General features: G+C 53.8%; 1 protein-coding gene and 1 non-coding gene across 4 annotated transcripts in view; both read right to left on the minus strand.

Annotated features, from left to right (window-relative positions):
• Positions 1-14,676, minus strand: part of NCAN (neurocan) — a 38,558-nt gene that overhangs the window by 17,509 nt on the left and 6,373 nt on the right. For 2 of the 3 annotated variants that reach the window (XM_064381594.1, XM_064381593.1), the window contains exons 3-8: positions 14,218-14,619; positions 9,231-9,405; positions 8,993-9,120; positions 8,157-8,450; positions 6,382-6,963; positions 4,813-6,180 (exon numbers count right to left, since the gene is read on the minus strand). In XM_064381594.1, the coding sequence (XP_064237664.1) occupies positions 4,813-6,180; positions 6,382-6,963; positions 8,157-8,450; positions 8,993-9,120; positions 9,231-9,405; positions 14,218-14,619 (2,949 nt within the window). The remainder of the gene's footprint in view (positions 1-4,812; positions 6,181-6,381; positions 6,964-8,156; positions 8,451-8,992; positions 9,121-9,230; positions 9,406-14,217; positions 14,620-14,676) is intronic. The other variant, XM_064381596.1, reaches the window with a different exon arrangement.
• LOC135276850 (U6 spliceosomal RNA) lies at positions 218-324 on the minus strand. The gene has a single exon (XR_010344406.1). It is a non-coding gene; the product is annotated as a U6 spliceosomal RNA (small nuclear RNA).

The following is a 14,676-nucleotide window of genomic DNA, read 5'->3' on the forward strand; positions in this document are numbered from 1 at the left end:
AGACCAGCCTGGCCAACATGGGGAAACCCCGTCTCTAATAAAAATACAAAAAAATTAGCTGGGCATGGTGGCCCATGCCTGTAATCCCAGCTACTTGGGAGGCTGAGGCAGGAGAATCTCTTGAACCCAGAAGGTGGAGGTTGCAGTCAGAGAAGACGGCGCCATTGCACTCCAGCCTGGGAGCCTGGGCGACAGAGCAAGACTCCATCTCAAAAAAAAAAAAAAAAAAAAAAAAAAAAAGGAAGTCTTAATTCTTGCACAGGGGCTGTGCTAATCTTCTCTGCATTGTTCTAATTTTAGCATATGTGCTGCTGAAGCGAGCGCTACTTTGCTTTTTTATTAGGACAATCGTTTCTTGTCTGTATCTCTCCCTGGAGTACTGGTGTTCCATATGGCAGCCACGTATAGACATTCACGCTTAAATCAATTGAAGTGAAATAAAGGCAAAAACATCGCCCCTCAGTCGTCCTAGCCACTTTTCGAGTTAACGTCGATAGAGAACACTTCCATCCCTGGGAAAGTTCTAGAATGTTGCTCTAGGACGTCAGTTTTCAGAGGACAGGGGATTTGGTTTCACCATAGCGTCCAGAACAGAGCGGGCACTCAGTCATGGCTTGCTAACAGAATGAAGGTAGCAGCCGGCCCTCCTGTAGTGGCTGAGGCTTGTCCCTGGGGTAGCCCCATGGATGGCAAAGGGGCTTGTGGATGGCAGGGCCTGTGGCTGGACGGTGGCCCTGCACGTGTGTGCACACGCACAGGGCTGCCAGGCGGCGGGACGCATGAGCCCAGCCAGGTGCCCCGCGCTGCTGACACCTGCCCACAGACTGGCGGTGACTCAGTCACTCGCTGGTACTGCGTTTATTTTTGGCTTCATTAGCATTTCTGCCGCAAGCGGTGGGTGGGTAGGCGCCTGGGTCTCCCCGGCACTGCCCGCCAATCTCCATCCTGCTGCCACAGGCTTCATTGTGGAGCCCAGGATCCAGAAAAGTCCAAGACAGACCCAGCCTCAGCCCAGGTGCAGCTCCAACCCCCGCTTCCTTAGTGTTCCTGTGCGGCCGCCCTCCCTCCACTCTGCCCCGTCTCTATTTCTTTGAGCATCGAGCTTCTTCCCCTCCAATCATCTTTCCAGGGTTGATCCCCACATAGCCCGTCTCTTCTCTCCTCATCACCACCTTAAGATTAAATTTTTTTTTGAGATGGAGTCTCACTCTGTCACCCAGGCTGAAGGGTAGTGGCGTGATCATAGCTCACTGCAGCCTTGACCTCCCAGGCTCAAGTGATCCTCCCACCTCAGCACCCCTGAGTAGCTGGGACCACAGGTACACACCATGCCCGGCTAATTTTAAAATTTGTTTTGAAGAGATGGGGTCTCACTATGTTGCCCAGGCTGGTCTCCAACTCCTGGGCTCAAATGATCCTCCCGCCTCAGCCTCCTGAAGTGCTGGAATTACAGGCGTGAGCCATCTCACCCAGCCTCATGTACTTTTTTAGTACATCAGACAGAAGCCCTGTTTTCTGGCCAGGTGTGGTGGCTCACACCTGTAATCCCAGCACTTCAGGAGGCTGAGGTGGGCGGATCACTTGAGTCAGGAGCTTGAGAGCAACCTGGTCAGCGTGGTGAAACCCCATCTCTACTAAAAATACAAACATTAGCCAGGCATGGTGGTGCATGCCTATAATCCTAGCTACTCAGGAGGCTGAGGCATGAGAATCGCTTGAACCTGGAAGGCGGAGGAGGTTGCAGTGAGCCGAGATCGCCACCGTACTCCAGCCTGGGCAACAGAGTGAGACTCTGTCTCAAAAAAAAAAAAAAAAGAAGCCCTGTGTTCAGAAGGCCTGGATTCAAACCCCAGGATTGACACTCCTTAGCTGCATGGCTGCACAAGGCACTTAACCTCTCTGTGTCTGTCTCCCTATCTGCAGCGTGAGGATCACACTGGAGCTTTTCCCATAAGCACATTATAAGGATTAACCGAGATAACTCTGGTAAAGTGCTTTGAATAAGCCAGGCACACCAGCAATAACCCATAAATGTCAGCCTTTATAGAAACAAGCGCCCCTGCCCCTGGGTCGGCCTGCCTCCCGGACATCTAAGAAAAAAAGATTTGCCAGGCGCTACAGCTCATGTCCGTAGTCCCAACATTTCGGGAGGCCGAGGCAAGAAGATTGCTTGAGCCCAGGAGCTTGACACCAGCCTGGATAACATAGGGGGACCCCATCTCTACACAACACACACACACACACACACACACACACACACACACACATCATTAGCTGGGTGTGGTGGTTGCATGCCTGTAGTCCAAGCTACTGAAGTGGGAGGATGACTTGAACCTGGGTGCATCACTGCACTCCAGCCTGAGCAACAGAGCAAGATCCTGTCTGGAAAAAAAAAAAAAGAAAGAGAGAAAAGAAAATTAAAAAAAACGATCCCGGCCAGGCACGGTGGCTCATGCCTGTAATCCCAGGGAGGCCGAGGCGGGTGGATAACAAAGTCAGGATATCGAGACCATCCTGGCTAACATGGTAAAACCCCGTCTCTACTAAAAATACAAAAAAATTAGCTGGGTGTGGTGGCGCGCGCCCGTAGTCCCAGCTATTTAGGAGGCTGAGTCAGTTGCAGTGAGCTGAGATCGCGACACTGCACTCCAGCCTGGCAACAGAGTGAGACTCTGTCTCAAAAAGAAAGATCCCACCCCAGCACAGCCCAGAGGTGACAGACTGGATGATGAAACCTAGCATCAGCTATTTCCATCATCATGACACTTTGCCTTCAAGAAAAAAAAAGGCCAAAAAAAAGGCCAGGCATGGTGGCTCATACCTGTAATCCCAGCACGTTGGGAGGCTGAGGCTGGCGGATCACCTGAAGTCAGGAGTTCAAAACCAGCCTGGCCAACATGGCGAATCCCCGTCCCCACTGAAAATAAAAAAATTAGCCGGGTATGGTGGCGCACACCTCTGGTCCCAGCTACTTGGGAGCCTGAGGCAGGAGGATCACCTGAGCTTGGGGAGGTCAAGGCTGCAGTGAGCCATGATCTTGGCACTGCACTCAAGTCTGGGTGACAGAGTGAAACCCTTTCAAAAAGAGAAAAGGTAGGGGACAAGTTAAACCCAATGGTGTTAATAAAAGTGTGAAACTCAGCCAGGCATGGTGGCTCACATCTGTAATCCCAGAACTTTGGGAGGCCGAGGTGGGTGGATCACCTGAGGTCACCAATTCGAGACCAGCCTGGCCAACGTGGTGAAACCCTGTCTCTACTGAAAATATAAAAATTAGCCAGGCATGGTGGCATGCACCTGTAGTCCCAGCTACTCAGAAGGCTGAGGCAGGAGACTTGCTTGAACCCAGGAGGCGGAGGTTGCAGTGAGCTGAGATTGCACCACTTGGCTAATTTTTGTAGGATGACAGGCATGAGCTATCACATGCAGCCTCTTTTTGGTTTGTTTGTTTGTTTGTTTTAAAATTTCATTTGGCAAAAAAACCCAGCTTAACTTGGCAGGACCTAAGAAGGGCTGGAATTTGTAGGCTGAGCTGAGGCAGAGCTGGTCCCAGGGAGGCGGTGGCTCACACCTGTAATCCCAGCACGTTGGGAGGCTGAGGTGGCTGGATCACGAGATCAAGAGATCAAGACCATCCTTGCCAACATGGTGAAACCCCGTCTCCACTAAAAATATAAAAATTACCTGGGCGTGGTAGCATGCGCCTATAGTCCCGGCTACTTGGGAGATTGAGGCAGGAAAATCACTTGAACCCACGAGGCGGAGGTTGCAGTGAGCTGAGATCGCACCACTGCACTCCAGCCTGGGTGACAGAGCAAGACTCCATCTCAAAAAAAAAAAAAAAAAAAAAAAAATACTCAGGCTGATTTGGGCTCCCATTGAGTTTCGACCAGTGATTAGCCAGGTGGCGCTGTAACTCCCTGAGCCTCAGTTTACTATCTGAAGAATTGGGGTGATCCTCGCCCCTTGCGTGCCTTCCCAGCACCCACTTTCCCTGTGGCTCACGGCCCCCCACAAATAAAATCACTGAATTCCAGCTCCCATTCCCATTTGTCCAGGAAACCCTCCCTGCCACGCCGCCTCCCTCCAGTCTCACCTGGGAGGCATCTGTGCCCAGCTCTGTCTTACCCAGACTGGGAAGTCCTACAGGGTCAGTCCTTGGGCATCACACCACTGTCCAGCTCAAAGCAGATGTAGACATGGCTTATAACTGATCTCATTCCCCAAATCAGACTCCGCTCAATGCCTCACCACTCCACATTTTGTTTTGTTTTGTTTGAGACAGAATCTCACTCGGTCACCCAGGCTGGAGTGCAGTGGCTCGGTCTCAGCTCACTGCAACCTCCGCCTCCCAGGTTCAAGCTATTCTCGTGCCTCAGCTTCCCCAGTAGCTGGGATTACAGGCGTGTATCACCATGCCTGGCTAACCTTTGTATTTTTAGTAGAGACAGGGTTTCGCCCTGTTGGCCAGGCTGGTCTCGAGCTCCGATCTGCCCACCTCAGCCTCCTCAAGTGCCTGGCCACTCACCACTCTCGCATTTTGGTCACTGGGACATGTGCTCTGTGCCCAAGCACTATTTCATCTCCTGGCCTTTCCCGGTGCTCTTTCCTCTGCCAGGATTGTCTGTGCCAGGAATGTCCTTTCTGAAATTCAACTCTACCTGATAAGCTCCTACTTCCAGCGTCACGCCCCACTAGAAAGCTTTCAGATCCCCAGGGACAACCTTCCTCCCTGCTCTGGGCTCCCCTAGCCCCTGCTCCCCAATCCCTGAACATGGAGGGCTGGACAGAGCCCTGGGACTTTGTACTCACCCTCCTCCGCACCCTCATTCGTTGGGGTCTCTGGCAGGTCTGGGGTGGCTGGCTCCTCTCCACTCGCCGCCGCCTCCCAGAAGCTCTCCATGCCTGGGCTTCCTGCCGGGACCTCCCGTTCGAAATCTTCTGTGCCCAGGGCGACAGGCAGCAGGGTGCTGGAGGAGTCCCATGGCACTGTAGGCTCCCCTGAGGAAACTGAGGCAACCTCACCCACACTGGCTGCAGTCGGTGTCCAAGGAGGCACAGCCGGTTTCCCCAGGGGGCTGCTCTGATGCAGAGATGCTGAAGCTCCTGTTGTTCCCTGGGTCTCCATCTGGTCCTCTGGCTCTGGGTGGGGTTGGGAGCTTGAGGAGGCCAGCGTAGACACAGCTGGAACCCTAACCTTGTCCCCCTGCTCTAAGGTCGTGAGGGATGTCGCAATACTTGTATCCAGGGCCACCTGAGGGCTCAAGGTCGTGCTTTCGGCTTCTTCAAACAGCTGGGATCCAAGTCCCCAAATTCCACTAGTATCACTGGGGGCCAGCGTGACTGTGGAATCCATGGGATTCACAGTGGCTCCTTCATCTGTAGCAACCCAAGGCTCCAAACTTGGGGTGACTTTGGGTATCAAGAAGACTCCAGGGCTCCCCGCGGGGGAAGATGGGGGGCTTGCATCCAGCCCTTTGCTGTACGTTGAAGGCCAGGGGTCCTGCACCTCATCTACAGTGGCCTGCGAGCCAGAAGTGGGGCTTTCTGCTGTGTTGAAGACCCCAGACTCGGACCCCGAGATGCCCCTGAGGCCCATGGGCTCAGTGGCAGTCTCAGTGGGGAAAAAATCTGCAACCACATTCCTGTCCACAGAAGGCCACGGGCTAGAGCTGGGCTGCTCAGCTTTGTTGAGCTGGGCAGGGCTGGTCTCCCCAGTTTCTCTGAAGTCCACCCTGGGGGACTCAGACGTTGTGGGCATGGGCTCTTCAGCCTGTCCCGTCGGGCTCGAAGAGGGAGGGAGGGAATACACCGTGGTCTCTGCAGCAGGGGTTGGTGGAGCTGTGGCCGTGGCCTCACCATGCCCTTCAACCCTATAGGCCTCGGTGGAGGTGGGGGTGGAGAATGGTAGCAGCCACTGTTTGGGACCAAGCAGCATGGCCATGATAGGGAGATCTGGGGAGGGGAGCACAGGGGATGCCTCCCAGGGGGCAGGGCCAGGAGCTGGGACGGTGGCCTCCGAGGGGGGCCAAGACAGGTCTGGGGTGACTGGCCTGACACTGGGGCCCTCAGCTTTCTCTAGCTCCAGGACAGGGGCCCTGCTTTGGCCTGAGATGCTGGGTGGGACCATGGTCGGGGGCCACAGCCAGGGCTCTGGCGAGCTCTTGCCACCAGCAGAACCTGCAAGGACATCAAGGCAGTCATTACAATAATCTCTCGGCAGCCCCTTTGGCTGGTCTCCAGGCCCAAGGGAGAGGGGGCTTCTGGGGCGAGGGGACCCAGCTGGGATCGGAGCTTCCTCCCCCATCCCCAGTGTAGCCCTGGCTAACTCTCCACCTTCACCTCCAGATCCCCAGCATTGCCTCCCCCGGAGCAACTCACCAGCTCCAGGCATGTCCACCTCATTGGTCAGATCAGCCCAGGGGCTCTGGCTCCGCCCACTGCCCAACATCTCTGTGACAGCCAACGGAGGTTCCACGTGGTTCCCTGCAGCCTCTGGGGTGGGGGGCTGGGCACCGGCCTCCATCTCCGCTTGCAGCCCTGGCTCCGGTTCCTGCTGCTGGAAGTAGCGCCCATTCAACCCTTTGAAGCGCCCCATCCTCCTGGGTGTAGGGCCAGTTGGGGCCACCTCTGTATGTGAACCAGCTGCAGTGTCTGCCCCCATGTCGCTAGGGCTGGGGGCCACCGTGCTCTGCCACACTTCCCCAGTGGGCCATGAGGCCAGCATGGGCTCCCCAGGGGTAGGACTGAGAGTCTGTTGAGACTCCTGCTTCTCTGCCAGGATCAGAGGTTCTTCTTCCCCACTGGACACCAGAGGCTCCTGGAAGTCAGAGGTGACCACCTCTGCCTCCTCCAGGGTGGGCTCCAGTTCTCTTACTGGGGGCCCCTCTGCTGATACAATCTCCCCCTCATCCCCAGAGGATGGGCTCTCTAGGTCTCCATGTTGTGATGTGGGGTGATGAGCTGTGGGAGAAAGCAGAAGAGGTGGTGTTAGGTTCAGGGGTTGCCTGAGAAGTTCTGCTTGAAGTCTACCCTCTTTCCAGCATGCTGCAGCACAACCCTTCTGTGCATCTCTGGAGTGGGAGCAGGGATGACACCTGAGTGGTTTCTGAGATTCCCCCAGTCTGAGAGAGGAAGTGCAAAGTTTACACCTCCACTGTTCAGGCTGGGGCCCACCAGCCACTGTCAGGATCAGTGTCAACTGGCTATAGTGAGGACTCAAGAGACAATTTGGGCCGGGTGTGGTGGCTCACACCCGTAATCCCAGCACTTTGGGTGGCTGAGGCTGGTGGATTACTTGAGGTCAGGAGTTCAAGACCAGCCTGGCCAACATGGCGAAACCCCATCTCTGCTAAAAATACAAAAGTTAGCTGGGTGTGGTGGCACATGCCTATAGTCCCACCTACTGGGGAGGCTGAGGCAGGAGAATCACTTGAACCTGGGAGGTGGAGGTTGCAGCGAGCTGAGATTGCACCACTGCACTCCAGCCTGGGTGACAGAGTGAGACTCTGTCTCAAAAGAAAAGAAAAAGGACAATTTGTCTCGTGGGCAAAACTCAGGCACTGTCTGACTCTCATAAACTTGAGTCTGCCTGTTGAGGGGTTCAACTCCACCTTGGTGATGGATCCTCCCCAGGAACAGGAGGCACCCAGTGGGTATGGTATGCCCGTGCCAGGATTGGGGCAGCTTACTTAGAGGACTTGGTTCCTTAGGATTGATGTTAAAGCCGTCCCCACTGCCCCCCAACAAGGGCGAGTGTCATCCCTGCTCCCGCCCGGGTGTGGAGCCCAGAGGTGGCCAATTTGAGGCATTATCTCTTTCACAGGGGTGTGTATGCTTATGGGCGTGGCTCTAGGTAAAATATGCTCCACCCAGGGGCGTGTCTTTCAGGGTTATGGGGCCTCCAGATCTCAGGGGATACAGCCCACCCAGCAAAGGTAACTTCCCGCCAGAGTGGCCTCCTCTGGAGCCCTGTCCTTTGCCCAGGACGCTCCTAGAAAAAGACCTGTCGGAAGGGGTGTGGCCCTCACCCAGGGGCGTGGTTTATCACAAAACGGGCTTCCACGTGTCTGTCCCTCGGCCGGGAGAGGCTCTAGGGGCGTGGCCTTCGCCAAAGGGAACGCCCTGGGGGCGCGGCCACCGGGGGACGCACGCACCTCGGAAGCAGTAGGCGTCGAAACGCGCGGCGGGCGAGGGGAAGCCGGTCCGGTTAGCGAAGCGGTAGACGGTGCGCACGCCCGGGGCTGGGCCCCCGCAGCGCCGGCGCGGCGTCTGGATCGGGTAGCGCACGCTGCCGTCCGCCAGCCAGCCCGGGTCGCACTGGTCCAGGCCCTCGTGCCAGGCCAGGTGTAGCTGTCCCACCGAGGCCAGCGCGGCACCCTGGCGGCGGCACTGCGCGCGCGCGCCGGCCAGTGTCAGGCGGCGGGCCGGGCCCACGTAGAACACCTCGCCTGTGGGAGGGGCGGGTGGAGGTCAGCGGGGCTGGGTGCCCTTGGAGCCCGGGAAGTGGGTCCAACGCCAAGCAGTCCCGCCGACCTGGACGCGTTAGGGTGGTGGTTAAAAGAGGCGGTGACAACCGCAGCAGTGCGTCCAGCTCCAGGACCATCGATGTCTTTACCTCTCATGCAGAGCTAAGCCTCTTTTTACAAATAGAGTAACTCAGGCCCGTGGGCAAGTCGGGCTTCAGAGAGAGGGAGGGGCTCGGTGAAGGGGGCTCACAGAGGAGGAGAGGGGTAGGGACAGGCAGGCAGGGAGGGGGCAGGGGTTCAGCCAGGGAAAGAGGATGAGAGAGAGGAAGGGGGCGCAGAGCGAGAGTGGGGCTCAGGGAGGCATGGAAATCTCAGGGAATGGGTGGGATCATGTCTTGGCTACAGGTTTAGAGAGGTATAGGTCGGGAGAGTTGCATAAGGACCAGGGAGGGATGGGAGTCGGGGAGAATAATAGAGGCTCAGGGAGAAGTGGAAGGGCCTGGTCCTGGCAGCCCCAGACTTACCCCCCAGCTCCCGGGCAAAGCAATACACATCGTAGAGTTCCTGTGGGTTGCGCCTCCCATAGCTCCGAACCCCTGGAAGGCTGCTACGGTCGCCATAGCAACCAGGTCGTGACTGAGTGATAGGATACCTGACAACACAAGGGGAGGGTCCCTCTCAAATGTGTGCTCCTGGAGCCCCCAAGGAACCTCCTTCCCCATGGACTAGTCTTCATCTCCCTGCCCTGTGCACCCCACTCACCGAACAGTGCGGTCAGAGAGCCAGCCCGCATCACAGTTGTCAAACCCGTCCTCAAAGGCAGCCTGTAGATGCCGAGGGGCTGCGATGATGGCTGAGCTGAGACGGCAGGCCTCCTGGGCCTCAGCGAAGGTCAGTGCATAGCGGTCCCGGGCTGCCCGGTAGTGGAACACAACACCTGTGGGGGAACATCCAGGATGGGGGGTGGTCGACTAATGGTGGAATCTTTAAGAACAGACCTACCTCTTGCAGAATGACTCCCCACTCCGGTCTGATAATAATAGACCCAGTGCCAGGCACAGTGTGGGGTGAGGGTGGGGAGAAAGATCCATATGCCCCCATTTTACAGATGAGGAAACTGGTGACAATGGCCATAAAGGGTTAGAAGTTAGCAAATATTTACAATGTGAAACGCATTTACAGCTGGGCGTGGTGGCTCACTTCTGTAATCCTAGCATTTTGAGAGGCTGAGGTGGGTGGATCACTTGAGGTCAGGAGTTTGAGACCAGCCTAGCCAACATGGTGAAACTCCGTGTCTATAAAAATACAAAAATTAGCCAGGTGTGGTGGCACACTCCTGTAATCCTAGCTACTTGGGAGGCTGAGGCAGAAAATCGCTTGAACCCAGGAGGCGGAGGTTGCAGTGAGCCGAGAACATGCCACTGCACTCCAGCCTGGGTGACAGAGTGAGACTCCATCTCAAAAAACAAAAACAAAAATAGCTGGGCATGGTGGCATACATCTGTAATCCCAGCCACTCAGGAGCCTGAGGTAGGAGAAGTGCTTGAACCCAGGAGGTGGAGGCTGTGGTGAGCCAGGATTGAGCCACTGCACTCCAGCCTGGGAGACAGAACAAGACTCCCTCTCGAAAAAATAAAAATAAAAAATACAGGCCGGGCGCGGTGGCTCACGCCTGTAATCTCAGCACTTTGGGAGGCCGAGGCGGGTGGATCACGAGGTCAAGAGATCGAGACCATCCTGGTCAACATGGTGAAACCCCGTCTCTACTAAAAATACAAAAAAATTAGCTGGGCATGGTGGCGCGTGCCTGTAATCCCAGCTACTCAGGAGGCTGAGGCAGGAGAATTGCCTGAACCCAGGAGGTGGAGGTTGCGGAGAGCCCAGATTGCGCCATTGCACTCTAGCCTGGGTAACAAGAGTGAAACTTCGTCTCAAAAAAAAAAAAAAAAAAAAAAAATACAAAAAAGAGAAGCATTTACAAGGATTATCTTATTGAATTCTTACAACAAATTTGATTGTTCCAGAGGAGGAAACTAAAGGTCAGAAAGGTTGAGGGACAGGTCCAGACCACGCAGCAAAGAAGCAGCAGAACCAGAATTCAATTTCAGAGCGATCTGACTCCAAAGTTGGCACTCTTCATGCCCATGGTTAGGCCCTGGAGGTGGCAGGAGGTGTGGAGAAGGCTGACAGAGAGATTCCGCCTTTTAGGAATTAAGTGCATGCTGATAGGGGAGCACAGGCAGCACCACCACAGGCCAAATGTGGTTCTTGCCTGGCCTGGAAATGGGGTCCTGGAAGGCTTCCTGGAGGAGGTGACATGTAAGCCAGGATGTGAAGTACCAATAACAGGCTCACTGTGATTCAAATTCTGATTTAGGGATGAAAGAAATGGCTGAACAAGACCAAGATATGAAACATTTTGTTCTGTTTTATCCCACTGAGAGCCTTGTGTCCTCAGCATTGGACCAGTCCAGAGTAGGTGCTCAATAAATGTTTGGCCGAGTGTCTGGGCACAGCGGCTTGCACCTGTAATCCCAGCAATTTGGGAAGCTGAGTTGGGCAGATCACTTGAGGCTAGGAGTTAGAGACCAGTCTGGCCAACATGGTGAAACCCTGTCTCTATTAAAAATACAAAAATTAGCCAGGTGTGGTTGTGTGCACCTGCAATTCCAGCTACTCCAGAGGCTGAGGCAGGAGAATCGCTTGAACCCTCAAGGCACAGGTTGCAGTGAATCGAGGTTGCACCACAGAACTCCAGCCTGGGTGACAGAGTGAGACTGTCTCCCATAAAAACAAACAGAGTTTGGCTGAATGAATGAAATGGAACTACCTAGATGTGGAATTCACCTACCTCGCCTCTAATCAGTTTTTGTATGCATGTGTGTTTTTGTTTTTGTTTTTTTTTAGCTTTTATCGATTTTGAGAAATAAAGCCTTTGAAAGGTGATGATTGGTTGACCCCATAAACTACGTGGTGAGACACTGTGTCCCCAGTTCACAGTTTGGGGGTATGCAGGTTAAGTCCCAAGACAGGAATCAGGGACTTGCCCAAGGTCAATGTAAGTTAAAGGAAACAGGAATCCACAGGAGTTTGCTGCACAACAGTCCATTCATTGAGTCATTTATTGAGCATCTACTGTGTGCCAAACCCTGTTCTTTATTTTATTTTTAGTTTTTGACTATTTATATATTTATTTATTTGAATCAGGTTCTCCCTCTGTCACCCAGGCTGAAGTGCAGTGGTGCGATCTCAGCTCACTGCCACCTCAACTTTCCAGGCTCAAATGATCCGCCCACCTCAGCCTCCTGAGGAAATGGAACTACAGGCGCGCACTAGCATGCCCCGCTAATTTTTAAAAAAAGTTTTTGGGCCGGGCGCGGTGGCTCACGCCTGTAATCCCAGCACTTTGGGAGGCCGAGGCGGGTGGATCACGAGGTCAAGAGATCGAGACCATCCTGGTCAACAAGGTGAAACCCCGTATCTACTAAAAATACAAAAATTAGCTGGGCATGGTGGCGTGCGCCTGTAGTCCCAGCTGCTCGGGAGGCTGAGGCAGGAGAATTGCTTGAACCCAGGAGGCAGAGGTTGCGGTGAGCCCAGATTGCGCCATTGCACTCCAGCCTGGGTAACAGAGGGAGAACCTGATTCAAATAAATATATATATAAATAGTCAAAAACTAAAAATAAAATAAAGAACAGGGTTCTTTTGTAGAGACAGGGTATCACCATCTTGCTCAGGCTGGTCTTGAACTCCTGGGCTCAAGCAATCCTCCTGCCTTGGTCTCTCGAAATGCTGGGATTAGAGGTGTGCTCCACCACACCTGACTTATTTAGTTGTATTATTATTATTTTTGAGACTGGATCTTGCTCTGTTGGCCAGGCTGGAGTGCAGTGGCATGATCAGGGCTTGCAGCAGCCTTAGTCTCTTGAGACTCAAGCGATCCTCCCACCTCAGCCCCCTCAAGTAGCTAAGACAACAGGCACACACCATCATGCCTGGCTAATGCTTTGGAATTTTAGTAGAGACCAGGTCTCACTATGTTGCCCAGGCTGGTCTTGAACTCTTGAGCTGAAGTGATCTTCCTCCCTTGGTGTCCCAAAGGGCTGGGATTCCAGGCATGAACCACTGGGCCCCCATCCCTGTTTTGTTTCGCTTTTTTAAAAATAGAGACAGGGTCTTGCTGTGTTGCCCAGGCTGGTCTTGAATTCCTGGGATCAAGCTATCTTTCTGCCTCAGCCTCGAAAAGTGCTGAGATTACAGGTGTGAACTGCCACGCTCAGCTCAACAAGAAGAATTTAATAAAGGAATTGGTTAAACAGCTATTTGAGAACTGTTCTTTGCTTAATATTTAATATACATTTTTAATTAACTTACTTTTTAAAACTTGCCTCACGTAAAAAAACTTAAATGTATATTACAAGGAATTTTTAATTTCTATTTTGAATAGCCAATATCCTTTGTCTTACTTAAAATCAGATAACCATAAAATTGACTTAAAGCAAAACCCACCTAGACAGAGAATGCAGTGAGCTGAGACGGCACCACTGCACTCCAGCCTGGGCAACAAGAGTGAGACTCCATCTCAAAACAACAAAAACAAATCCTGCCTAGATATTGTGGCCCCCAGAAGTCTGAGCTGGAGACTCCTCCCTCAAGGCTAAAAAGGAAAGGTGTTAAAGACAAGGCAATACCCATAAATACTTTTTTTTTTTTCCGAGGCAGAGTGTTGCTTTGTTGCCCAGGCTGGAGTGCAGTGGTTCAGTCTCAGCTCACTGCAACCTCTACCTTCCAGCTTCAAGCAGCTCTCCTGCCTCAACCTCCCAAGTAGCTAGGATTACAGGCATGTACCACCATGCCTGGCTAATTTTTTTTTTTTTTTTTTTTTTTTTTAGTAGAGATGGGGTTTCATCATGTTGGCCAGGCTGGTCTCAAACTCCTGACCTCAAGTGATCCGCCCTCCTCCGCCTCCCAAAGTGCTGGGATTACAGGCACCATAAAGACTTTCTTTATAACTTTGTCAGAAGAATTGAAAGGGAATCTCTGTTCAGAGAGTGTTTTTTTTTTCTTTCTTTCTTTTTCTTTTTTTTTTGGAGACGGAGTTTCTCTCTTGTTGTCCAGGCTGGAGTGCAATGGCACGATCTTGACTCACTGCAACCTCCGCCTCCCAGGTTGAAGTGATTCTCCTGCCTCAGCCTCTCAAGTAGCTGGGATTACAGGCATGCGCCACCATGCCCAGCTAATTTTTTGTATTTTTAGTAGAGATGGGATTTCTCCATATTGGTCAGACTGGTCTCGAACTCCTAACCTTAGGTGATCCGCCCACCTCGGCCTCCCAAAGTGCTGGAATTACAGGCGTGAGTCACCGCACCCAGCCCAGAGAGTGATTTCTATCATCCAGGCTGGAGGGCAGTGGCAAGATTATAGCTCACTGTAGCCTCAACCTCCCAGGCTCAAATGATCTTCTCACCTCTGCCTTCCAAGTAGCTGGACTACAGGCATGTGCCCCCATGCCCGGCTAATTTTTGTATTTTCTGTAGAAATGAGGTTTCACCATGTTACCCAGGCTGCTCTCGAATTCCTGTGCTCAAGCAATCCACCCACCTTGGCCTCCCTAAGTGCTGGGATTACAGACATGAGCCACTGCGCCAGGCCTCAGGGAGTGATTTCTAAGGTGACCTTCAGTGGGTGGGCTCCAGGCTCAGCCCTCCCTCTCCCAGTCCCCCGGCCCCTCCCTTGCCCCCAACTGACCTGTTACCTCCAAGGGCACCAGGTCCTGCTCATCCTCGATGCCCCTCACCACCTGGCAGCGGTACAGTCCGGAGTCGCTGGCCCTCAGTGGCCCCAGCAGTAGCGTGGCATTGGCTCGGTGCCGGGGGTAGGCGGGCAGCGACACTCGTCCCTGCCAGCTTTTGGCCACCCTCACAACGTTGTCCTTGGCCACCAGGATGGGCAAGTCCTGTCGCTGGCCCGACGCAGTCCGCACCTTGGTCCACTTGATCCGAGGGGCGTCTCGGGCCGCACTTGGCCGTGGCTGCAGGGTAAAGAGACAGGGCAGGGCCACCAGCTCTGCCAGTGCAGCCCGCACTGACCCAGACCCCAGCTTCTGCATATGGAGCCCCCTTTCGCTGGCATCGGCAATATCCTGTGTGCCTGGGTGGGAGAAGGTGGAGAGACGGCTTGACTTAGACGCAAGAACCAAGCAGGGAC

This window comes from Aotus nancymaae, unplaced genomic scaffold (genome assembly GCF_030222135.1).
Source record: "Aotus nancymaae isolate 86718 unplaced genomic scaffold, 86718_ANA_hifiasm-v0.15.2.pri h1tg000028l, whole genome shotgun sequence".
NCBI lineage: Eukaryota > Metazoa > Chordata > Mammalia > Primates > Aotidae > Aotus > Aotus nancymaae.